The sequence below is a fragment of the Pezoporus flaviventris genome, unplaced genomic scaffold (genome assembly GCF_033815535.1).
Source record: "Pezoporus flaviventris isolate CSIRO_AGI_PZ_B2104156 unplaced genomic scaffold, CSIRO_AGI_Pfla_v1 ptg000022l, whole genome shotgun sequence".
NCBI classification, from domain to species: Eukaryota; Metazoa; Chordata; class Aves; order Psittaciformes; family Psittacidae; genus Pezoporus; species Pezoporus flaviventris.
In genome coordinates, this window is record NW_026892570.1 from 3231397 (window position 1) to 3258307 (window position 26911).

The 26911-nt window shown below is 36.9% G+C and overlaps 1 protein-coding gene across 4 annotated transcripts; it reads left to right on the forward strand.

Annotated features, from left to right (window-relative positions):
- The first annotated feature begins 114 nt into the window (after positions 1–114).
- On the forward strand, positions 115–25954 carry NAA35 (N-alpha-acetyltransferase 35, NatC auxiliary subunit). 4 transcript variants are annotated; one of them, XM_061456289.1, is made up of 23 exons: positions 115–227; positions 1360–1493; positions 2282–2315; positions 4695–4809; positions 5919–5993; positions 7231–7398; positions 8210–8276; positions 8966–9009; positions 9587–9637; positions 10442–10525; positions 12347–12461; positions 12974–13152; positions 14048–14107; positions 15260–15366; positions 15599–15665; positions 16915–17013; positions 18280–18458; positions 20134–20270; positions 21665–21732; positions 21980–22120; positions 23779–23901; positions 24973–25053; positions 25873–25954. In XM_061456289.1, the coding sequence occupies exons 2-23, from the start codon at positions 1370–1372 to the stop codon at positions 25930–25932; spliced, it is 2178 nt and encodes a 725-aa protein (XP_061312273.1). In that variant the 5' UTR covers positions 115–227; positions 1360–1369; the 3' UTR covers positions 25933–25954. The 4 variants fall into 4 exon arrangements, with proteins under 4 accessions (XP_061312273.1, XP_061312272.1, XP_061312271.1 ...); XM_061456287.1 differs by having other exon boundaries at positions 143–408; XM_061456288.1 differs by lacking the exon at positions 9587–9637 and having other exon boundaries at positions 139–408.
- The last annotated feature ends 957 nt before the right edge of the window (positions 25955–26911 follow it).

Here is a 26911-nt window from a genome sequence, read left to right on the forward strand (position 1 = left end):
ACAGCCACCCGGCCGCCACCCCCCCACACCCGCAGGCTGCTGCCGCTTGTTGGCGCACGCGCGCACGAGCTCACGCTGGAGGCGGAATGCGCTTGCGCCGGGAACACCAAAGATAGGTTCGCGGGCTGGCAGCGGGGTGCGCGTGCGCGGGTCTCGGTTTCGCTCTGAGAGAAGGAGGGAGCGGGCGGGCGGTGCCGGTGAGCCAGGGACTGAGAGCGGCTGAGACGGTGAGTTCGGCTGGGCCCCTGCCCCGCGCGGTGGCGGGCCGCCGCCTCATCCGCTTGGGGTAGAGCCACTGCTTAGCGTCTTGCCAGGCAAAAACACCCAAGGAGGGAGCATGGAGCGAGCCAGCGGCACTTGTGACCCGCAGCGGTTTTGCCCCGCGGCGGGGCAGGAGGGCCCCAGAGGGTGCCTATCCGTGGTTGGGTAGGGGAGACCCGGCATGATTCAGGCTGGCTGCCGCCTCTGTGCCTCGGCAGGGCCCGGGGAGCGACCGGGCAGCCGGGGACGAGACAGTGCCGGGCGTGGGGACGCGTGACATGTGGGAAGAGGAGCGCCGGGAGGGTCTGAGTAAAGCGGCCGTGACGGCTTTCGAGGGGCTGTTTAGAGCTTGCCGGGCTGGAAGGTGACCCTTGGAAGATCTCCGACCAGGTAAGGGGAAATTTAGCGCTGCTGGTATCGATCGCAAAGACAGACTGACCGGCAGAACGTACAATCTTTCGAAGCTCCCCGGCGTATCGCAAGATTGCAAAAGCACAATACCCGTTTGAGATAAGTAGTCGGTGGAAGTTTGGAAATTATATGCCATCTTGAAGTTGCTTAACATTCCTGCGGTAATTCTGATACTACTTTATGCTGAAGTCTGGGGAAATACGCCTGTTTTCACAAACTTGTTTAGATACACTTTGTGCAAATAATAAACATGTGGTCAGCTTTACAGTTCCCTCTTTGATTCCTTGTGTCTTTCTGATAGTGTGAAACAACAACAAAAAGATTGTGATATCTACATCAAGAGGATTTGATACTGTTGCCCATTTGACTTCTGATTTGATAAAACACTTTGTAATGGCTCTGTTAAGGACACTAAAACTGCTAGAGTTCTGGTGTCTTTACTGGCAGAGGTTTCATAGCCTACAGGGTACTTGCAGAGAAGTAGTGACCAAGGAAACTTTAAAATCATTTTGATTCTTTTTTTATTTTTTTTTTCTGGTATTATGTAATGTTACTTTTTAACTGAAATCAGGTTAGTTAGCCTCCCTTTCTCACCTGATTCTTCAAAAGAGGGAAAAAATATGAAGTCTCATAAGCGCTTTCTCTAGTTTGTACCTAATGAGCATTGTCTCTGATATGGATTTAAAGGTGCAGTATCATGGTTATGAAAACGACAGTAGATGATGATGATTCAGGATGGGAACTTGGTATGCCTGACAAGATGGAAAAAAGTAATACAAGCTGGATAGATATAACACAGGATTTTGAAGAAGCTTGTAGAGGTGAGTTGTACTGCTGTGTTCTGAGAAGACTTGGAATTGTCCTTTGGAGGACTAAGTATAGTTTTTTGAGGTGTTTTAAGTAATAGTTTGGCTCAGGTTCAAGCTCCAGATGAGCAGAGTACATTGATTCTGTGTTTCCGTAGAACTTCCTGTGTAAGTTAACTGTGAGGTTGAAAATATCAGAAGAACCTCACCTTGCTTACTCTTCCAGGTTACATAAGTATCTTTTTCAAGTTGTTTTTTCATCTTATGTACTTTTGCACCTGTTTTTATCTTTGTTTTTTTTTTTCCAATCTCTTCTGCCTAATGGAAACCTCATTCATCCATGCATAAACAACACTGTTTTCTCCTGTACATTTTTTGATCTAGTGATCTACTGTTTGTGTACCTACAAAATACATCTAAAGGCTTCATTAAAAGTAAAGAGGAAAAGCAAGTCTTTCAGTAAGCTTCCCTGGAAAAAAATCTGACTTCTGCATGAAGAAGCACAGAAAATTGTTGTTCTGTGTTCCAGGCTTTTCAGATGCTACTAGGTAATTCTAAAACCCCTTTAACTGTTGGAATAGTAGAGAGGGATGAGGAAAGACTGAGCAACTGGGCTTCTTAGACTTGCAGTCTTGAAAGAGCTTTTAAGTGAAAGTAAATGAAGGCAGAGTAGCAATACTTGGTCGGTGTCCCACACCTTGTTCTCTATTGGCATAAGGCAGTTTGGGAGTGACAGGTATATCCTGGAAGATTTGCCCTAAAAGGATGACTTTAATTGCTTATCCTGTTCTCTTTCTTTGTAGAACTGAAATTAGGAGAACTGCTTCATGACAAGCTGTAAGTATGCCTGTGGGATAGTTCTGATTTTTAGATAGGGTTAGTGCCAGTATTTAAATATTTACTAATAAATCATGCAGTATCAACTAAGCTTTTTAAAACTTTTACCTTAAACAGTTGAAGTATTTGTAATATCATTTGTCTTCAGCAGTAGGTACACAATGCACCTGTTAACATGCTGAACATTTTTTATTGTGCCAGTATTATATTTTCAGTTAATCAATGTAGTTTAGAAGTTGGTAACATGTATTATGATCAGTGGTGTTGACACTTACAAGCTATTTTATTTGGACATACTTAAAAAAAAGCCAGAAAGACTTTAAGATTTTAAATCTGATTGCTTTAAATGTCACTAACAAGTTTAGGATAAAAATCAGTATGCTTTAAAATAACTCTTAAATGACATGCTAAAATCAAAATGGAGAGCTCTACAGATTAAGAAAAAATATATTTAAAAAAAAGCATGTGATAAAGTCTTTCTGAATTCATTAAAACATGATGCAAAATTAACATACCTTAAAGATAAAATTGTTTAGCCACATGAGTCTGCTGAATAAGAAAAATTGAATGAGAAAAAAGTGCTTATTTAGTCGAATGGTTGGAATTGGAAGGGACCTTAAAGATCATTCATTTCCCACCTCCCTGCCATGGGCAAGGACACCTTCCCCGTGCAGGGACACACCTTCCACTACACCAGGTTACTCAAAACCCTATTCAGCCTGGTCTTGATCACTACAAGGGATGTGTCAGCCATAACTTCTCTGGGCAACCTGTGCCAGTTTTAGGAATAATAGATCAGTAAACAGAATCACACTGTTAAAATACTACAAATTAATAATTACATTATTAAATTACAAGGTGAAGTACAAGATCCTGTACCTGTTTCGGGGCAATCCCAAGCACAATTACAGGCTGGGCAGAGAAGGGATTGCAAACAACCCTGAGGAAGGACTTAAGGGTGTTGAGCCAGCAGTGTGTGCTTGCAACCCAGAAAGCCAGCTGTGTCCTGAGCTTCATCAAAAGGAGTGTGATCAGCAGGTTGAGGGAGGTGATCCTGCCCCTCTGCTCTGGTGAGACCCCACCTGCAGTACTGCGCTCAGCTGTGGTGCCCTCAACACAGGAGGGACATGGACCTGTTTGAGCAAGTCCAGAAGTGGGCTACGAAGATGTTCAGAGGGCTGGAGCACCTCTGCTATGGAGACAGGCTGAGAGAGCTGGGCTTGTTCAGCCTGCAGGAGAGACCTTAGAGCAGCTTTTGCACACCTAAAGGGGGCCTGCAGGAAATCTGAGAAGGCACTTTTTACAAGGATCTGTAGTGACAGGACAATGGGGAATGGCTTTAAACTGAAAGAGGGCAGGTTTAGATTTGATAATAGGAAGAAGCTTTTTACTGTGAGGGTGGTGAGGCACTGGCACAGGCTGCCCAGAGAAGTTGTTACTGCCCCATCCCTGGAAGTGTTCAGGGCCAGGTTGGATAGGGCTTTGAGCAACCTGGTCTAAAGAAAGGTGTCCCTGCCCATGGCAGGAGGGTTGGAACGAGGTGATCTTTAATAAACCTTCCAACCAAAACCATTCTATGAAATGCAAGCCTGCTTAAAGATGTGTGCAACAATGTCACCAAGTAGTTACTTAGTAGAATCAAATGAGAATTTTGAGGTAGAATTTTATACATAAGAGTATTTCAGAGCAAATATGCTTTTCTGAATCAGAATTCATACATGCGCAATAATATTTTCATAATAAATGCTCATGTGGCAGTTTGGATCAATATCATATATACCAAAAGCATATGGTTTGCATCTATATCCTTTCCTTCTGTAGGCCAGTCTTTTGTGTGGTTCTCCTGCAAGCTTTTATGCCATTACTGCAAGTGATCCATTGTCACATGCCGAGTTTTTTTTCTATCAGTTTTTTAACATGCCCATTTTAAACAAAGCTGGTATATTCAATGTATCTTATTGTCAGTCTATGTTATCATTAGTTTGTGGGGACATACCTTGCTTGAGTTTATGGATGTAGTATAATAAGAACCAGCTTGTCTGGATAGTACCAGTTTGTTAAGTGATCTTTAAAAAGATTGTTACATCATTGAGGTGTAAAGAAACAAGTGCACATAGCTTTAGTAGTGGGATATTTGGCTCAGGACTGTTCTTCAGTTTTCTTGTAGCCATCTGTTCTTTTTCACTTGTGGTGAGATCCTCAAATTCATGAAAACCATGATCTCTGAAGATCCGTAGTGATGTTCAGATACCTTTCTTTATTGTCTGTAGTGACGATACAGTGTGCTCAGTTTGTTGACATAGGTTTTTTACACTGTTTTATAAAGACTGTCTTGTATACAGTAACTTCATTCAGAACATATTTTTATTGGTGTTTTAGTTTTGGTCTTTTTGAAGCCATGTCTGCCATAGAAATGATGGATCCCAAGATGGATGCTGGTATGATTGGAAACCAAGTGAATAGGAAGGTTCTTAACTTTGAGCAAGCTATTAAGGTTTGTGTGACTTCCCTGGTTTTGATTATGCTATCTGTAAAAGTGTGATACAGTTTTGTTAAATGGCAGTTAAGCACAATTCAGCATAATTAGTGTTTCCAATCTTTACTTAAAATTTGTTTTTTCTTCTTTAATTTAGATAGCTAAGTAAGAGATAGCTTGTGATATTTACCTCTTTTCTCACTCACATTATCATAATGATGCTAACTCCTCCAGTGAAAAGTACTGTGAAATTGGGTGGTATCAATAGCTCAGATAAATACACTTCAGAAATGTTTTTTTCAGGTTACCTTCTGCCTCCCCAAATGTCTTTTTTTATGAAGATGTATCAGTTAGTTCCTCTTTTAGCTGGAGGAAAACCAGCTTCCTTACAGAAGCTGGAAATTTACGCTTTACGAGACAAAGTGGTTCATTAACCTTGAAGAGAACCTGGCTAATTTAATAACATTGTTAGTAATGCTTAACTATTGATGCACAGTCAAGATAAATTGGTGGAAGGATGCTGAAAGACTCTGTTATTTTGGAAAAAATAATGCATTCACAAAAGGAAAAATATTTTTTATTGCTGATCTTATTTTGAATAGACTAAGAGAACTTTGTCTAAAATATTGGCCATCTAAGGCATAAGAATGCATGCAGAGTTGCAAACGCTGGACAGATTAAATGAAAGTAATAGGATTGCTGCTGCCTTGGTCCCTACCTTGAAGGCAATAAATCTGCAAATATCTGCAGTGTAAAACACAGTCTTAAAAGAATGGTTCCTATATATTATTATTTGTTCAATCTTTATTATGATTATACATACTGTTTTGTAATTTAAGTGTTGACCATTAACTAGCTTTGAACTTTTATTTGCTACTTACAAATCAGAATTTTTATCTTAGCTTTCTCTTTGGATATCTTTATATTTGGTCAGTGTTCAACACGGTGGGAAAGCAAAGTTTTTTCAGAATTTGAGGTACATTATGAAGCTGATCAGTAAAGATAATGGTATATAGATATTAAGTCTGAACAGAATTGTAAAGTCGTTTTTGGCTTTACAAATAATAACTTGTATTTTGCCTATAAACTTCTATAGTCTTAAGGGTTTTTTTTCTTTGTTTTCTAAGGATGGCACCATTAAAATAAAGGATCTCACTTCACCTGAGCTGATAGGAATAATGGATACATGTTTTTGCTGTTTGGTAAGCATTTCCAGCTCTTAACATTAGATGATTTTCCTTACAAAATATAATCCTTTAATCCAGTGTAAAAACTGAAACAAAGTAGAACTCAACAAAAAAAGATTGACCAAGCAGAAAATACATACTTAGTATTTTAATTGCCCTGTAGATATTTACATTGGCTATTATAAGATGCATAATTTTAGTTTGGGGGTTTTCTATTACAAGAAATCATTACAGAAGAGAACTGGTAGCGTTTTTAATTCTGTAAAAAAGTTTTACAATATGTTGGTTTTAAATATATGCTATCTGACTGCCTGCTGTATATTTGTGTTTGAATGTGTTGGAAGGTGAGTGTGCAGTAACCTACAGCACTCTTGCTCGTTTCTGTGCAGCCAGTATTGACTGAGCTTACAGAGGCATTTTGAAGAAAAAAAGAAAATACCCAAATCCATTCAGAAAAGAAATAAGCAAATTATCAGTTATTTGTTAATTGTGATTGTTTCTATGTATGTCTTAATTTCCTCCAGCAAATTATACAGATTATTTTCAATTACTGTTTAAAATCACATCAATAAAATTACTTTAGAAAAAGAAAAAAACAACCAATATTTAAAATTAGTTTAGTCCAAAAAGGTATATAAAGGTCACTGTATATTTGATATGGTGTAACATAATTTGTCTTCTCCCCCACTGCCCCATACTGACCCATTTGAAACAGATCAGTGGTCATTAAAAATCTGATCCTGCCATGGTTTACGCTGTTTCAAGGTAGAAATAATTGTTTAAATTACTGAAGCTTTTCTTGTCGCTTAAAGCAGCATTGAAAATACGAGAGGATCATGAAAAGAAGCTACAAGTTGTAGAAGAGAACATGCAGAATGTTCCTGAGTTGCATTTTTCTGCCAGTTGCATTTTTCATTCTGTATTTGTATAGAAGCAGCTTATAATTCTGTAGATTTTTTTAGTATCATGTCTGAGTCACTGAGATTAGACCTGAACTGTGTGAAAGAGTTTCATCCAGCCCAGAATTTCATACTGTCGGAGGTTTAGTAACTTACTGCCTGCCACAGCTAGCAGATGGACAAAGGTTGAGAGACCTTTTCTTGCCCATTTTTTTGCTAGGTGGAAGGTTGCCATGTTGGGGACTTCCTTAATGACTTACTGAAGCACAGTAAGATGGGAAAAGAATGGAGATACAACAATGAGGACTTGGCTTTCATGAGTAAAGCATTTAATTTCATTTTCTTTTCCCTAGATAACCTGGTTAGAGGGACATTCCTTGGCACAGACAGTATTCACTTGCCTTTATATCCATAATCCAGACTTCATAGAAGATCCTGCTATGAAGGCTTTTGCTCTAGGGATCCTAAAAATCTGTGACATTGCCAGAGAAAAAGTTAACAAAGCAGCTGTTTTTGAGGAGGTATGTATTACAGTGGTTAAATATGTAATGTTATACATAGCTCCGTAATGCAAATAAAACAGTATATTAGAGAAATTCGTTGCAATTTGATTGAGTACTCTAGGGGCAGCAGTACATCTTCCTAAAAGTATTAGACTTATCTCTTTAAAATGCAGCCTTTTTCAGTGAAGGTGTTTCATAATCTTTCCTGTAATTCACTTGAATAATGGAGTCACAAATATTTGACTCAAGAAGCGATGCAAGTCTTGTGGCTAACCATTTGAAATCGGTGTTACTTGTGGTTTTCTTCCTGTTTATTTTCTTATTTTCCTACTTTAGGTAGTCACAATTGACTTTTGTCTGAAATGTTCATCCAGCAGTGGAATCAGAGTCTGGGTTTCTGTGCTTAGAGCAATTTTTCTTTCCTGTGATCTTGGACAAGTCAGTTCTTACTGACTGTATGTAAAATTGTTTAAACAGTATTTCGCATCCATAGTTCTTGTAACATTTTGATAGGGCGGCACTTGATGAAAATGTGAAGGGCATAATGGTATTGAGAATTTATTTAGAAAATAATTACCCCAAGCTGGGTTTGAACAGGAAAGTCACCCAAACCACGGATATACTTAGTTGTGCAGAAGAAAACCAAACTTTTATACTTGGTGTAGTTAAACAAAAACACTTGAAACAAATCAAACAAAAACGCAACAAGAGCACAACTCCCCCAGAAAACTAAACCAAACAAAAAGGAATCCCCAAATCCCAACTTGAAAATGTAAGTACTACTGTTTATATTTCGCTACATATTGCTGCTTTGTTTTTTATTTTTCAGGAAGATTTTCAGTCAATGACTTATGGATTTAAAATGGCCAACAGTGTAACAGATCTTAGAGTTACAGGTACAGTCTGTGCTTTCTGTGTATCTGTTTCTCTCTTTTGAATGTGTTGGTTATGCTCACCCAAACCTAGTGAATTATTAGAAATCTGATCTTACGTTTTTTATTAGTCTTGTGAAAATTGGTCGTTTAGTAAAAAGACATGTCAATTATTTTTCCTTGAAGAAAATGTTCAGTTGTTTTTGTTAAATGCCCGAAAAGTGGAAGGAGTGCTTTTAGATGTGCCCACCAGTTGGCTGGGCGTGAGCTCATCCAGGACTGAGAGAGACATGCACCACTGAGAAAGTACATTGCTTAAATTCTTGTCTGCCTTGCTATTTGTTTTGATCTAAACAGATGGCTTTTGAGGGAAAAGCAATCTAATAGTTCTAAAGCTATGAATATGTATGTTGTTAGGTGCATATGTAAGTGTATATGTTGGCCTTTTGTTGCACTGTTTTTAATAAATGAGCTTTTTACTGAATTATTTTTAGAAAATTTGTGAACACTTTAGCTTTGGATCAGTCAGTCCAAAGGAAGTGTTCTGATTTGTCTATTGTTGTAAGATATCCCTACCATTCCTCACAAGAATTTTTTTTTGTCTTATCTTTGGGTAATGGGTATGCAAAGTACTAAAACTTGATTTCCCTTGAATACTTTTCTCACCTAAGTGGTGCACTTCTCAGCTTTTAATTGTGCTGTGACTTTTACAGGTATGCTAAAAGATGTAGAAGATGACATGCAAAGACGAGTGAAGGTATTTTTCTCTTGTTCACTTAGTCAGTTACACTTCAAGTATATTTAACATAGAGAGGGAATTGGGTTATGAAGAACGGGGCAGGTTTGTGTCACTAAATGGTGGGGTTTTGTTGAAGAAATTCCATAATGCTGGTAGTTTGCCTTCTAGCTGAAAATGCTGAAGATTTCAGACCTTGCTAAACTCTTTAATAGTTGCTTCACCTACTAGTAGGTGAAATCATGGTGTAGAATATAACACTGGGCTGGGCACAGAAAGTATGTATTTCACTTCTGGCTATTATGCAAGTATGCTGTGTGATGTTAAAGTCACTTAATCTACTTTTACCACAATTGACAATATAAAATGTTCATACAATTTCGTTGTCTATTTGGAGAGTGGGCTGAGATAGGTCTCATTACTATAGAAGAATCTTGGATCATTCAAGAACCTAGATTATATGTTAAGAGGTTTTGAACTTCAGAACTGATTTTTAGCATTATTTAAGAGATGAAATGTTCTGAAGTGGGTGAAGGGATTTTCAGTAGCTTCCCTTTGCAATTTTTAAAAAAATACTTGAAATTCCTTTATCTTCTAGAGCACTCGAAGTCGACAAGGAGAAGAGAGAGATCCAGAAGTTGAACTTGAAGTAATTAACTGTTTACCTTTTTTATGGATTTCATGGATTAGTCCATCATTGCCTTTAATCAGTAACAGCTTGTGAGAATATGTGTCACCAGTGTTGCTGCATTAAACATGGCCCTGAACAAATCCTAGGCTAGCTGATAGGCTTTTATGCTTTGAAGAGGTACAGTTCTGTGTTTATTCTAAGGGCAGAATAGTGATGCTGCTGCAAATTTGCCATTCATGCACCTACCTCTCAAGAAAAAGTCATTAGCAAAGTACGTGGTCTTAGCTGTCCTGTACCTTCTTCCCTCTGTCTCTTCCCAGCAGCTTTTACTGCTGCTGGCAGAGTCCCTATCAAGAGGAAAGTAGGAAAAGTGAGTGAAAGCAGTGTCAACAACTTACAGAAAAAGTGGTAATTGATGGAGTTGATGTGGCTGATTTAGAGGGATGTAGATTTCCTTTCCCAGTAATGTAATTTTCTTCAGAAGTTACTTTTAACAGATCCTCGGGGAAAAAGGGGAGAAAATCAGTTTAATAATTTGTGGTTGTTCACCTAAGATGAGATTTGAATGGCATTTGCATATGAGGTAGCTGTACAGCCAATGGCTGTGCTTTACCTAAAGTATCTTAGTGTTTTTTGTGTTAGGGCCTTTCTGACAGCAGTAGAGGTTTCTTCTATAAATCATATAATTTTCCTTTAGAATTATGCTAGATGCCATGCTTTTAAGATGAGAGAGCATGCTTAAGTAAATCTGTAGGTTTTTTTTAATAACTTTCAAGATTTAATGTGTACTGCTTAATAATTTGCAGTATGTTTTTATTACAGCATCAACAGTGCTTAGCTGTGTTCAGCAGAGTCAAATTTACCCGGGTACTACTGACTGTTCTAATAGCATTTACCAAAAAAGAGGTACGTTAATTTGGTCTTTGTTCACATTGTGATCGTGTGAAATACACATATTTCATTCTCTATGATCAAGCAATTATTCTGTAGATTCTGTAGATCTGAATTGATGTTGCTGTAAGTAAAGCATTACAGTGGCAACCATGCAGTCTTAGTTCATTTTTTTTTAAAAACAGGGAAAGCTAGTTGCTGACATTATTGTGGCATTGCAGAGAAATAGAATATTTATTCTAGAACACTGATAGAAAAATATTTGAGTTTTGGATTACTGTTTTCACACACATGAGCAAACCTTTTCTTTCTTGACTTCAGTCCTTTTCTGTGGGGTTACTTGACATGGGGCAATGTTTTGTCCAAGTCTAGAGAATTGTTAACTTTTCCTTCTGATGTGGTATCTAATTCATATCTAGACCTCTTTGGTCTGAGGAGCAGAATATAACAGCTTTCCAAGCAGGCAATTTCCCTGCCTTTTTGCATATAAGGTTTCCCATTTGTTGAGGGGGGAAGGAAGGAACTGCATGTTTTAGGGCAAAGGGGTGGAATCACACATCACATAAGACAAAGCTTTTTGTTTGAATAGCTTTGTCTTCATACAAGGATAAATATATGTCTATTGCTTGTTGTTATTTCCATTTTCATAGGGAAATAAGTTTAAGTGACATGGGTTTTTCCCCCATATTTTGCTGTTGGAGCAGTTGCACGCTGTACAGTTTAAAAGGCCTTGATTAAAGTGAAGGATTTTGCAAGTATTTGTCATTGATAAACATCAGTGTTGAGGAAAAAGTGATTGACTGAAAGTAGCTGCATTCTGCACTAGTTATATCATAAATCAAACTGACATCAAAGTGATGTACATTGATGTACAATCGAATTCTGTGCTAACTGCTATCAGTTAATTATCTGTGCCAAAATCAGATTATCTCAGTGTCACTGAAGTGTGATTACTTATACTTTAAGTTATTTAAATCACAGATTATGTTGATTTGAATTAGATATGCTTAGCAGCTTATTCTTTTGATAGATTTGTGGATGCTATAGTATGTGAACATATATTATGCAGAGCTACAGATTTTGTTCAGCTTCTATGAGATCTTCAGAGGGTTTTAAAAATTTTTTTTCTCAAGTCAAGCTTCAGTTTGACTTGAGATTTCAAATATTTGAAGTTCCATCAGGCATTTTTAGTCCAGTATCTTTAAAACAAGATTTTAAATTTTATAGAGAGCTACTTTAAATGGTACATAGTTTGCTAACAGATTTGGATTCATAGGATGCCAGGAGATAACAGCAGAACATGAATAAAGTTTGCTGATGGACATCTGGTATATTCTAATATTATATAGTGATTTAACTTCAGTTGATAGGCTGTATTATGTCTATATTCTCAAGAATTCTGTCTTTTCTAATGATAGGTGTTTGGTGTTTTTTTTTTCCTCTCTGCAGCTTGGACTTCTGTCTTACCTGGCAGAAGGGTTACGTGGGTTTGTTTTTTTTTACACTCCCCCCCAAATCAAAAGTAGAGGACTTGCGTGTAGTATATACTGCATTTCCAGCTGTAATTCTTGTTAAGGCTTATCTTACATAGCGAAAAATACAGTGTTAAATGTATGTATAGATAGGTAAAATGTCAAGAACATATTATTGCACAAAAATCCGTTTTGGTCATTGGTTTGGGTTTTGGTGGTGTGTTTTTCTTTTGTTTTTTTTTTTCCAGACCTGGTTGTGCACAAACATTAGAATCCTAATACTGTTTTTGTTTTTCCTCATTCTAGCATTAATTATATACTCAATATATATAGATTCATAATATAAATGTTACTTGCCTTTCAGACGACTGCAGTTGCAGAAGCTCAGAAACTAATGACTCAGGCAGCAGACTTGCTTTCTGCCATCCAGAATTCATTACATCATGGTATCCAGGCACAGAATGATACCACTAAAGGAGGTACATATCAAATACTACCTTTTATTTTTCTTTCTTAAATATGTTTTTTTGATAAACTTTTAGTATCTGTGTGTATTTTAAAACAATTATCATTACTCACTTTGAACTAATAATACTTGTTATACAACCTGTTAGATTTGCATTGTTTGATCTTAATTTTATTTCACTAAATGATGGTTCTCATGAAAATAATACTGTCGCTTCAAAGCCAGAGATAATGTGAACTTTAGATTACATATATTGCACTTGGATCATTACATACACCATTTTAAAATAGGAAACACCACCTCATTGGCTGTACAGGTATACCATGTGGTGGTGAAGGCTGGGGTATTTTTAGATATTAATCATTGTCTTGGTTGGGTAGTTCGTGTCTCTGGGAAGTTAACTGTCAGCTAAAAAGTTCCTTCTTGCTGTTTAATTTATATTACACTTTCAAGTTTCAAGTGAGTTCTGCAAACAGCTTATCTGGAGAATTCTCTCTCATTTTTTCTCCCTTCGTCCTTCAATAGATCATCCTATTATGATGGGCTTTGAGCCCCTTGTTAATCAGAGACTGCTGCCACCAACTTTTCCACGATATGCAAAAATAATTAAAAGGGAAGAAATGGTCCACTATTTCTCCAAATTAATAGACCGAATAAAAGCTGTATGTGAAGTAGTCAACCTGACTAATTTGCACTGTATACTGGTAAGCATGAATATTTCTTACTTAGAGCAAAAAATAAGATCTCAAAGTGTAACTTGTAAAAAAGTCTTTCCATATATACATGCTGTTTCTCATTGGAGAAAAAAGTGGGCTGTATGTATAAATCTTTTGGTAATTCTCATTTTGTGTGCAATTTTATTTTTTTTCCAGATTAAGCAATAATCTGCATATGTACCTATTACACAAGATAATGCTTCATACATATTTAAGTATGAAATCCTTGAATAAGCATAAAGTTAAGCACCTGCTAATGTTTTTTCCTTAAGTGATGTTATTCTCAATTACTGCCTACATTTATAAAAACACACTTAAGTGCTTGAAATACTCTTTACCATGCAAACATTCCCTGACTAAAAGCCACAGTTACATCAGAAGATCAACTAAAATCTTTTGCTTTCCTATTTACTGTTAAATTAGTGTTAGCTTGAAGCTTCCAGTACCAGATAAATATAGAAGTTCTGTTACATACCTGTTCCAGTTACACCGTGATATTAACAGTGTCTTTTTTCTATATTATCCTTCTAAATGCTGCATCTGAAGAAGAAAGTTCAGAAGCTTTTTGTGCTGCTAAATAACAAGTAGTTTAAGAAAAACCAGATTTTAGCTACAAAGCGTGTTCTCATTTGTTCAAATTATTCATGCTTATTTCCTTGCAAGTTGTATAAGCTATGTTATCTGTGTGTATATGTGTTTGTGTATACAAAATACAGATGTATTTCATAATTGCATATATATAAAAAATGCAAATGCATATCCATGCATTTGCATTTTCAGTCCATCCATTATTATATGTATAATAACATAAATACGTGTGTATGTATAAAAAATTTGGCATATTAACATGAATTGTCTTTTTTTCTCCCTAAATGTAAATTAGGACTTTTTCTGTGAGTTCAGTGAGCAATCACCATGTGTTCTTTCAAGATCCTTGTTACAGGCAAGTCCTAAAATATGTCTTTGGGTAAAATACTTCTACATCTGTTGCAAATATGGCTTCATCTTAATTTTTCAAGTATTATCTGCATATCAGTAATATATCTCCAGAAAATTATTTACTATATGTAAATATTAGGTATATGGAGACTTATGTGCCGATGTATTTTTTTAAGCACTTTTAAATACTGTTGTTTAGATAAAGTTAATACATGCGAATTAAATCAAAAGGTGCTAAAAGTTTTTTTTTCTGCCATAAGGCTGGGCTTGTACATGCATTTTTATGCTGTTCTCCATATGCTGTCTCAGGTTGGGGCTGGGCATCTTCCCTGTTTCAACTGAATTTCATGTATAGACTGCTTCTATTGCTGTAATAGTAAAATTGATGGCTAGAGCAGAACAGGTTACTACTTTTCTTCTCACTGCTTTGCTTAACTTTGAAAGCATGTTGTATATTCCTGAACTCAGAATAAATACCTCCTTGTAGGATATTTTTATTTGACTAGGGTGTCCCAGGATGTCAGAACTTCTTTACATTTGATCCCAATTAAACCACATATGAAGCCAGTTAAATTTACTTGCCAGTAGTTAAAATGTTTTCACTCTTTGTGTGGTCTGGCTTTCCACTGGATGTGTTTGTGCAGTCCCTTTTGGGTGCATGACTGCAGAGCTTCTTTTCCAGCTGCTGAGAAAACATGTAAGAAAGGGACATGGCACTTACGGAGAAAAGTGGAATGAGCATCAGACATAACCAATGAAAGTAGTAGTATATGCAGGGGTAAGAAAAAGTCTACATTAGTCTGACGATCTACCTTTATCTGCCTCCAGGGAAACCACGTAACTTATTTTGTTTATCTTCAGAAACATCTGTCTGATAAATAATCTTTAAAGTCCAAAAAAATAAAATCTTTTCACTGCACTGTCTTATGCAAATAATAGAGCTGTATTTTGTCATGGGAACACCAGAGAAGTGACAGATCTTAATATGCCTCTGTTTCTGTGTGTGGCTTTGTACCTACCTGAGCCATTTTAATTCTTAAAGCAATGTTACAGGTTTCTGATAGAAAGCTCTTATGGCACCTGTATTCTATGTGTAATTCCTAAAGCACTGCTTTTAATTTTAAGCATGTTTCTAAAAACACATTTCCATTTTCAGACAACTTTTCTGGTGGATAACAAGAAGGTGTTTGGCACACATCTCATGCAAGATATGGTAAAAGATGCTTTAAGATCTTTTGTCAGTCCTCCTGTACTTTCTCCAAAGTAAGTGGTTCTTGAGTTTAGTTGCATGTGTTTACATGTCTGTAAAAATATTTCTGCTGACAAAAGCAAGGACAGACATACAAAGAGCATATATGTTTTGTACTTAGGGTGTATGTATGTATTAGTCCTTGCAATTTGTTGTTGCTGCACTCATGTTTCTTTTTTAATTTCATGCTGTGTAGACTGGTGACATTTGTGAACATATCTGTGTATGTGGATGTTTTCCTTTTAGGTGTTGTCTTTATAATAATCACCAGGCGAAGGACTACATTGATTCCTTTGTGGCACATTGCGTTCGGGTAAGCATTCATTCCAGTTGCAGCATGTTTATACATATATGAGAACTTCCAAGGTTTATTTGTTTGAAAATGAGACTAATTTCTTTAGACACCTGAAATGAAGGCAAAATTACAGAAATTGGCTATCATAGAATGGTAATGCTTTGTGTAAGTCAGTGTAATTTTTGTTGTTTCTTTCCTGTACTATGCTTCCAGACTTTTCACTAACATTAGAAACCTGCTTCATTAAAAATCTGCACTGACTACCTCTCTACAGGGTAGTTTCATGTCACAAAACAAATGCAAAGGACTAGTAAAAACAAAATTATTTTTACACTCCAGTTTAAGAAATTTTAAAATTGGTTTAGAAGATTCAGTTATTAAATAACACAATGAAAATGTAAGGGAATCATAGAACTATTTAGGTTCAAGAGACCCTTAAGATCATCAAGTCCAACCATTAACCTAGCACTGCCAACCTCACCTCTAAACCATATCCCTAAGCACCACATCTACAGTCTTCTAAGTACTATCAGGGTTGGTGACTCAACCACTTTCCTGGGCAGCCTGTTCCAATGATTGACAACCCTTTCAGTGAAGAAATATTTCCTGATAACCAGTCTAAATCTCCGCTGGCACAGCCTGAGGCCATTACCTCTTGTCCTATCACTTGTAAATTTGGAAAAGAGACCAGAAACTTCCTGTCTCCATCCTCTTTTCAGGTAGTCGCAGAGAGTGATAAGGTCCCTCTCTGAGCCTTCTCTTCTTCAGACTAAAAAACCCCAGTTCCCTCAGCCGTTCCTCACAGGACTTGTGCTCCAGACCCTTTACCAGCTTCACTGCTCTTCTCTGGACCTACTCCAGCGCCTCAATGTCTCTCTTGTAGTGAGGGGCCCAGAACTGAATACAGGATTTGAGGTGCAGCCTTACTGATGCGGAGTAGTCCTGCTGGCTGATATAGGCCACTTGGGCACATGGATTTAGGCATAAGAAATCAGAAATCTCTCTCTCACTGCAGCCATTCTCTTCTGAATTAAATTACTAAAGGATGCTCTTTCTATCTTGTTTACTTGTATACAGGGAAATGGATACTTCTTACATCACTCCAGAGATCTTGCTTGCCTGCTAGCTTGCACTCCTTAGGGAGCCTTAAGGAACCTACCTCCTTATATGGATGTATAAAACAGATGTCTAAATAGACATCATAGTACTCCTCCTGCAGTTTCAAAGTTGTAATGAAAATTTAAAACTATCCTTTCTTTTCTTTCAGCCATTCTGTAGTCTGATTCAAATCCATGGACACAACAGAGCTCGTCAGAGAGATAAACTAGGTCACATTCTTGAGGAATTTGCTACCCTTCAGGATGAGGTAATGTCCCAGGCAGCAGGCCAGCAAAATTTTCTTTCCAGGTATATTCCTACCAGAGTGGAGCATGTGGTAGTAGATTCTAGATGAATGAAACAACTCCTTGATCTTAAAATCTTTAGGACAAGGATTCCTAAAATGCAGCCCAGGAAGTCTGTAAGTTGCATCCAAAGACTTTTTAGGTCTCTTGGACAAATGAATTACATTTTTAAGATTAATTTCATGTAATTCCACTGCTTGTAGTCTCTTCCACTGCTTATAACTGTCAGTCTGCAAGATGTAACCAGGGTGAGATGGATGAGCTGTGTTTATTTTATTTACCTTTGAAAATTCAGTCTTGCAGCTATGTAAGATGTAAACTGAAAAATTTTGTAACTGTTTCAAAATATATGTATAAAATAATAATTCAAAAATGTGCTCTGATTCTGAAGGTTTTGCAAGAATGGGGAGTGAAAGATTCTAGGGAAAGGTATATTTTCACTTCCTGGAAATGTATTTCTTCAGCAGTGAGAGGCATGAAATAATTAAGTATTTTCCAAGGTGTGTGTGCTAAGGAGAACAGTGAAGGAACTTGGAGGATGGGGGATGAGGTATTTTGTGCTTCAGCTTCTCTCAAGGTGATTTTATTGAGAGTTTGTTGCAGTCCTGCAGCTGAGACACACAGTTTTTTTCACTTTGTAGCAGGTTATATTGATTGATTTGTTCAGGGGTACTGATAACCTTTCAAGTGGGAGACTTAATGTCTTCCGTAAAACTACTTTTGAAGGCTGAACTGGTCTTATCAATGGTGGGCCACTGTGTGTCTTGCATGTTAAGCTTATAAATTCATTTTTTCAATGCAGGTAGTTTTGTTTTGAGTTTGGTTTTTGTTATTTTTCTTCAGGTAATTATTGCTGGTATAGTAAAATGAATAAAAGCTTGAAGTAGAGTTTCAGTGTTAATGTGACTGCTAACAATTTGTATGTAAATACTTTTTAAAAAATGAAATTTAAAAAAGCCTGTTATTACTGTGATATTATTATGCAGAGTGGCCTTTTTATTTCTCTGTGCAGCAGAATTTACGTATGTGAATAGCTTTCCTGTTCTCTGACAGCTCCAGACTATAGAGGTGGCAATATCTGTAAAAACATATTTCTGTCTCATAATAGGGAGTGTGGCTTCACTGACCCAATTTGTATTCAGATTTTTATTTCTGGCAGAACTTGGATGCTGTTTCAGTTAAATGCACTTCCTCCTCTGTCTCTTACTTTGCTCTCTTTTTTTCAATAGGCAGAGAAAGTAGATGCAGCGCTTCATAGTATGCTGCTGAAGCAGGAACCACAAAGGCAACATTTGGCTTGCTTGGGCACCTGGGTCCTATATCATAACCTTCGTATTATGATACAGTATCTTCTGAGTGGCTTTGAGTTGGAACTTTACAGTATGCATGAATATTACTACATATATTGGTAAGAGGATGATTTATTTGACAGCTGTTGGAGGAGAGATGTTCCCACAGAGCTGCAGATATTGAAAGGAGAGACTTCAACTGTGATTTCTTTTAATCTTGCTCTACACAGTATTTAGTTTACTTATTCATAAAATTACGAGTGGAGGAAAAAAATATCTGATGGTCTCTTTTCTAGACTTACTAAGTAGTGTACCTGTTTTCTTCCCTGAAAGAGTAACTTGCTGTCATGTAGCTTTTTAAAATTGTCTTCTAATGACAGTGAATGAAAAGTACAGTGATTTTTGTCAGACAAGAAAATGCAGGATGAAAGCAATTCCCTTTATTCTTTTCTGGTTTTGCAGTACAAAGATCAATAGTCTTGTTGCTCTCTAGTATTTTGAAAAGGATCTTCTGAGTTGTGACTTTAATCTGAAGGCTGACTACATAAAACCAACATTTTTATCCTGTGAGCAGATTTGAGGAGACATCTGCCTGTAGTGAAAATGACTGCACTATGTGGATTCAAAATACTCTTTATTTTTCCACTTCCATTCACATTACTTTCGTAGTTGATGACTTGATCCGAAAGATAAGTGGTGGTTCATGTCTGATTCAGCATTAAAAATTTGAGGTTGAACTTTCCTGTGTTAAGGATTCTGTACTTTGCTGGTTTTGGTTTTTGGATGTGGTTTTTTCTGTAAAGCTACCAGTAAGCTCTTACTATATAAGCTGTAAGCGTTCTTTCTGAGAGATTAGACTGGTTCAGATGACTTGAGCTTCAGTGCATTTCATTATGTTTCTATGCTGTTTCATTAGTGGATTTGCCATTAAATGAGAAAATGAGTACTCTAGATATTTACCAAATGATGGCAATGTTTTTTAGGTATACCTCAGTAACTAATACCAAGTTCTCTGTAAGACAGTATTTTTTACCTGCCTCTATTTCCCCCCACCATTTTAATAAAAGCACTGTTAACGGGAGCAGTCATGTCAACTGCTTTATCTCCTTACTCTGAGAGAACAGAAGAAGGACAAATAGAAAAAAAGAGGAAATTTCTGACAGGGAATGTGCAAATGAGATTCACTATTATTTCACAGCAATTTTCATTCTGAATTGACTTCTTATTATGTATTATGTCTTCATGTGCTCCAGATCTGTAATTTGTAATTTTTTTATAATATTTTTCTATTCCTTTTGATTTGAAGTCAGTCAAGAGACTGGACCCTCTTCTGCTCACTAAGAAATTGCTTTTAAACAATTCTTAAAGATTTATTTTAAGTCTTAAGGAATTGCATGGGTTCCTCAAAAAAGTAGTTCCTAACAAAATTAGAAAAGGTATGAACATAGTACTTTTTTAAAAATGCTTCATTTGCTAGCAGAAGGAAGAATTCTAGAAAAAATTGGTCTTATACAGGTTTTGAAATAATAAAAAGCTTAGATTTCAGTAAATTTATAAGAAACTTGCACACCTTGAGCTGTGTCTGTGAAATCTGTGTAATGTCTTCTTTGAAAAGCGAACAACAGATCACAGACTAACCTGTTGATTTCAGGCATGCAAAACAGTTGTAAGTGCCCTAAAAGGTGTCCTTCACTATTACTTCTTGGAGTACATGACATGGCATTCAGTGAGCGTGTGTGTTATGAATACGTTTTTCACTGTAGTATGTAACACTACCTACTATTTTTACTGTAGGTATCTATCAGAGTTCCTCTATGCATGGTTGATGTCAACACTGAGCCGTGCTGACAGCTCTCAAATGGCAGAGGAGAGAATAATGGAGGAACAACAGAAAGGCCGTAGTAGTAAGAAAACAAAGAAGAAGAAAAAAGGTATCTGTGCGTAGAGTGTAACTTAGACTCATTTTTCCTCTGCCTGAATTAAAATGATTTAAAATGAATTAAAATTCATCATTTAAAGAGTCAACACTGTGGTTATGAAAAATGTCATGAAGTTTATGAAGGCTGAACGTAAAACTTTTTTAGTTAAGAAGTCAGTGGCTGTGTAAGAGTTTCCCAGTTACGTATTTACTTATTTTTAGCTATGTCTTTCAGAAGAACCCAGGCTTATATATAGTCATAGCTTCACCAGTTGTGTTATATGTTTGATGCTGTGAGATGTAATTAACAAGTCCAGAGCAATTCTACCTTTCCACAGTCTGTAATTTCTGTGGAATTATTTTGTTTTTTTTCTGTGACTGTAGCTAGATTCAAAGACTAAACTTTCTGTGTATTTCTGTAATTTCTCTGGTTTCAGAAGGTATTAAAGCTGGTATTACCAGCTTTAATAAATCGTAGTCACTGGTTTAAATGGTATCATTTTACAATGGTAAGTTGCCCTGTATTAATTCAGTGGCAGTACTGATTTGCAAAGCTCCTTTAGAAATTCACACTTTCTCTGGTGTACATGCATAAGAGGAGATGAGAATTTCCCTTCCTATGCCATAGCAGTCTCTGTGATCGGAAATGTAAGCCTGCTACCTAAAAAGTGCACACAAACCTTTTTGACACAGATTTAATGCAGATTTGCCATACCTAAGTGGCTACTAAGATTGTAGTATGTTGGAGTTAGCATTAACATTGCAGATAAACACCATGCAGAAGCTTGCTTCTGTTCTTTGCTCTTCCTTCTTTGTGTGTTTATCCTTATCCCCTTTTCAAGGGGAACAAACAATTAGATGTGAATACCTCAAGGTCATGTCAACTAAATTCCCTTGTATCTCAAAATTTAAAAATTACTACTGTATTTTACACTTTTTAAAAAGATGCCAAGTGTGGGGCAGTTTGGCACTAGTTAAATGCTGGAAGGTAAAGGACAGTTTATTATCAGGATAAAAATCCTTTCTTATTAGGATAAAAATGCTTTAACCTTTTAGTCATCAAAGATTAAAAAACAATCCATGAACTAAGGAAACAGGCCTCTCAACTACAGTCTTTAAATTCTAGATTATTAAGTGTTGTATAATAACACTAACTGTCTAGGCCAGTTTATTTCATGGATGTCAGTGTTGTGTTCATGTGACTCTTAAGTATGTCTTAAGATTCAGTGTAATCAGGAGCTAGGTGAGCAGAAATGCACTTCCATGCATTTTATGCTTCAGTTGTCTTTATTTTGAAATCTGAGAATTTTATAATTTTCAGAAAATTTTAAATAATTGTTTCCATCTGAAATTAGTGTATGTACTTATGTTGAATTAAAAAAAAGAATTTTTGTGTGAAATTTTCAGTTCGCCCTCTCAGCAGAGAGATCACCATGAGTCAAGCATACCAAAATATGTGTGCCGGGATGTACAAGGTAATATGTTTGTGCTTGGTGAACACTGGCTTCAGTTTTTTTTCTCTGTAATAAGTATCAAGCAGATGCTGTATGCCTTTTTTGGTTTTACTGGGAATGGAAATTAAGTTCAGTTTTACAGTATGATATGATAAATTTTCTACTATTTTTCTATCTTACCAGTTACAGCTAAATCAACTTTCATTTTGTTCACAGAAAAATACAACATAAAGTTAACACTTCTTTATATTTATCCTTTCCTTTTTAGACAATGATTGCATTTGACATGGATGGCAAAGTAAGGAAACCTAAGTTTGAACTAGATAGTGAACAAGTTCGATATGAACACAGGTTTGCTCCATTCAACAGTGTTATAACACCACCACCAGTCCACTACTTGCAGTTTAAAGTGAGTACTCTTAAAATGTGGTGCCACTCACACTTTTGTAAGTAAGTCATTTACTCACCTGCTTTAGACATTGTTGTCAGTGTAAAAGGAACCTTTAGTATCTCAAAGTTCGTACTGAAGCATAAGTAAAAATGGCAAGAAGTTCTAGCTTTAGTTGTATGCAAGAAAAAACTATTGCTTTGAATTCTTAAGAAAATTAGACTCAGATATTTAAAAATTGGTCTAGTGGTTTGAGATGCTTGTGTTGGTTTGCATGAAAATATAATCTCTTGGAAGTCTAGTCAGACTTTTTAGCTGCAGTTCATATAGCTGCATGTTTCTATTACTACAGCAAGCAAACAGGAAAAGGAAACTAAAGTAATTTTGAGTATTAAATAACATAAATGTTGGTTGGAAAGGACCATTAGAGGCTTGTCTTGTCCACTCTTGTGCTTGAAGTAGCGTTATAGATCACATCAGCTGTGTCTTTGTCTAGCCAAGTCTGAAAAAAATCAAAGGATGGAGATTCTCCAACCCCTTTGGTTAACCTGATCCAGTTACTTTTTCTTGTCCATTTAGTCTGTGGATAACCAGATTGAGGGCTACATTACTTGCCTGTTTTCCAAATATCCAGTCTGAATTACCTAAGCTGCAATTTGTGGCCTGTCCCCCGATGTTCTGTTGCCTGCTGTTAACAAGAAGCATTTGTCTTCTCACAGCTCTGTAACTGTCTTTCAAGTAGTGGTCTGCTATTAAGATTACCTATCAGCATTCTGGGCCATTGACCTCTCCTTGTGGGTCATGTGCTCTAGACTCCCAGACATCTCTGCATCTCAGCATCTTTCTTATCCTGAGCAGATCCAACACTGGATGCAGTATTTTGGGTGTTACAGCACAAATATGGAGTATAGAATAATAACCTTCCTTGGTCTGCTGGTCATACTCCTCCTTCATAGTCCCATATGAGGCTTGTAGTTAGAACACCTTGTTAGCTTGTGTTCAGTTTGGTGTTCACAGTAACCCTGCTACTCATCCAGCTGGTTATTAGCCTCTACTGATTTGTGGGGTTATTCTGCCTCACGTGCAGAAATCTGGGTGTTTCTTGTTGAATTTAAGATTTCTGGTGGCCGGACTTTTGTTTTTACAGGTCTGTCTGATTAAATGGTGCTATTTTATATGCCAGTCACTTTCCCTAATTTAGTGCTACAAACACTGGGGAAATTAAGACAATCATGACTTTCTTGTGGTCACTGAGGGGTTTTTTATCCCTAAAGAAAAAAAAGTTGGAAGTATCAAAATTGTATAAAATTAACTGTTCATTCATTTGAACAGTTGTATTATCTTACTTGCTATAAACTGAATAAATAGTATCATACTTTTTATTTCTCCTGTTTTTTTCCTGTAATTTCATACCCTGATGCATGGCACTATTAAAGCAAATTAACAAGTTCTTCAGGAGATAGATTGTTTTACAAAGAATATGGGAAGTTTATTATATTTTGTGGTACTATAATTAAGTACCGTATTGCTGCTTGGTTTTTGCCATTTTAAATGTTTTCAACTGAGTATTCTTAAAATATTATTTAGTTAACTGAACTCTTCAATATCCTTAAGTATATATGTTAAATTTGTTGGCAACTGATTTTAATACACATACATATATTTCTGCAACGTGCTAGGAAATGTCTGATTTAAATAAGTACAGCCCACCTCCTCAGTCATCGGATCTCTACATGGCAGCTAGCAAACACTTCCAGCAAGCTAAAATGATTCTTGAGAATATTCCTAATCCAGACTATGAGGTAAGACTGAAATATTGCAATTTATGCTCATAGTAGAATAAATATTTGTTTTCAGCTGGATCTGCTTGGGATCCAAAATATACTTTGTCAAAATGCTGAGCAAAGCTGGGTGCGTTGATTAAGCAGTAGAGAGAGGATAGTGATGGTGTCTTATGCAATGGTCTGTTTCAGGTACATTAGATAATGTAATCAAGGTTGTGCTCACTGTTCCAAAACCTCTCCCTGTTAAGTATCTTAAATAGTAGATAGCAACTTAGTTCCATCTTGCATGTTTCCTTCTGGTCCTGTTGTAAAAGTGTATCAGTTTTATCAGGAAGGTGACACATGCCTCCCTCACTTAACTTGGAATCTGGTAATTCAGATGTATTCCTGAGAGGTGGGAAAAATAGGTTTAAATGTCATCAGGCTGAAAAGAAGATTTTTTGTCTGGCACTTGTTTCCTGGAGCACTGGGCTGTAAACATAAGTAGGAATTTCCCTCTTTGTCCATTGCTTAAAAACTAGGTGTCTGTGATTGTATTTTGGAATAAAGAGGATGTTCATTCTGTTGCATCTCGGAGGGTTAAAAACAGTTATGGGATTAGGTTCTCCTGAGAATGTAGGAATCCCCGCCTCATCCCTGGATCCTAGTTGCATTCACACACAAGTCATCTGATTGAGGCTAACCAGGGTAGTTAGAATAAGTTTGAGTGTGCCCAGAGCACTTCCAGGCAAAAAGCCACCAGTCTACTTGAGTTTCCCCTTCTCACTGTGTCATAGTGTTGGGAGTCGGTGCCTAAAGGCTGTCTAAACCTTTATTTGGATGAGTGCCTCAGAATTTGCCATAGCATGGGGAGCAATCGTTTCTATGATCTGTTGAATTAAAAAATAGAGTATTAAAATAAGCATTCCCTTTATTAAATTTCATTAATCCAGCTTTTATACTTAAAAGCAAATCCAAAACACCTCTGATCTCTGTTAACTCATTCTGTAAGAGGACTGTTGTAAAGTATGTAAACATTTGAATATTATCTCTGAAATACTTCTGAGGTCACATCTTTCACTTGTAAACTTATTGCTGTCTTGTGTTTAGGTCAACAGAATCCTGAAAGTTGCTAAACCCAATATTGTGGTCATGAAGCTTCTGGCAGGAGGCCACAAAAAGGACTCCAAGGTAAGAAAGTTGAGTTGAATGTGAAATTTAGCATTACACACAATGCTACCACAGGTCTCTTACAGCTGAATGAACAGATTCAGGCCACAGTTACTCTGACTCTTAAAAGAGCTGGGAAAGTAACAATCCATTTTTCCCTTGGAAATAGTTTGTTGCAGTTATTTAAATATGGAATACTCTCATTTCTAAACGTTTGGAAAAAAAATTGGGAAGTGCATGTGAGAGGACATGTGTGAATATGGGCATTCCTCAAGAGCGGGAAGAACACAGTGGGGAGAGTGGTGAACACAGTGGGGAGAGTGGTGAACACAGTGGGGAGAGTGGTGAACACAGTGGGGAGAGTGGTGAACACAGTGGGGAGAGTGGTGAACACAGTGGGGAGAGTGGTGAACACAGTGGGGAGAGTGGTGAACACAGTGGGGAGAGTGGTGAACACAGTGGGGAGAGTGGTGAACACAGTGGGGAGAGTGGTGAACACAGTGGGGAGAGTGCTGGTTATCAGGATTAGCAGGTGCCATGTGGGTCAGAGGGAAGAGAGGGCCTTCAGGCTTCCTGCAGAAGGCTAAGCATAGAAGAATGAAGGAGCATACTGAAGAGGCACACCCACCAGTCTACAGCTGTGTGCCCATTACTGCTGGAGAGTGATCGGCATACCCACAGCTGGGCTGGAATATTTTCCAGGTGTTAAAGAGCCAGGATTATTTTTTTCCCATTTTTTTGTGGTTTATTTTTTTTTCTTCTAGTTGCAGGGTATCCCTCATTTAGAGCATTAAATTCAGTAGTACTGCTGTGTGATGTTTTTAAATATCTTATTTCTAGGTTCCTCCAGAATTTGACTTCTCCCCTCATAAATATTTTCCTGTTGTGAAGCTTGTTTGAAAGACAAGAGAGTAGGATATCTGACCGTAATCTATGTATCAGTTAACATCTGCAAGATGAAATATCTAGTACCGTATCCAGACTGAGGGGGATCTCCAGGATAGAAGTACTTTACATGGAATATCTATACTCATCTTTTGTGTTATCTATCTGAATAATAACTGCTATTTAAAGTGGTTTGTATGAAGTTTTATAGGTGAAGCTGATTTTAATCAAATGCATTGTTGAAGAATGTTATTTTAATTGATTTTATTACAGATTTATTCTTTTTAATTTTTTAATGAGCACTGACAAAGTGGTTGTTTAGGAATTTAGTAACATTTGGGACAGAGTAAAAATAATGCAGTAGAGCCTCATGTCTAATAGGAACAGCAGAGCTACTGAAATTCTGCTTTGAACCAAACCACTTAGAGAGATTGTGAGGTTCCATTATTTTTGCTAAATTGCATCAAATTGCCTCACTTTGCAAGTAGGAAGACTGGGTTCTTTTCTTGCAAAGTCCTTTAAGGTAAAACAAACTTTATAGAAATTAAGAGCAGACAAAACCTAATAATTTAGCTTGTAGTGTGCTGAATTCAGTAGTTTTTGTTTTACTAGAGTAAATTGTGTAGGAGGTATATTGTCTCAAATGTAGAAGTTGTCCTTGAAGACAGTGAGAAATGGAGTAAGTCACTCCTAGTTGCAGTTTGTTCCTTTGTCTTTAATTGTAATGGTACTGATGAATCTGCATAGCTGAACACTGCGATAGTCACTAGCAATATAGGAACACAAGACATGAGGACTGTATTTTTACTACTCTGTGATTTTTTTTTTTTTTTTTAATCCTTCTGTTACTTTGTCATTGCGAAAGAGAAATCACTAATTAGTTCCATTGCTCAGTCAGCTCTTGCATGACCTTCATTTTCTTGCTCTGACTGCAATGCTGCTGCTGGATCCTACTACCTTCTGTAATGGTTGGTATAGGTAGACATCCCAAACA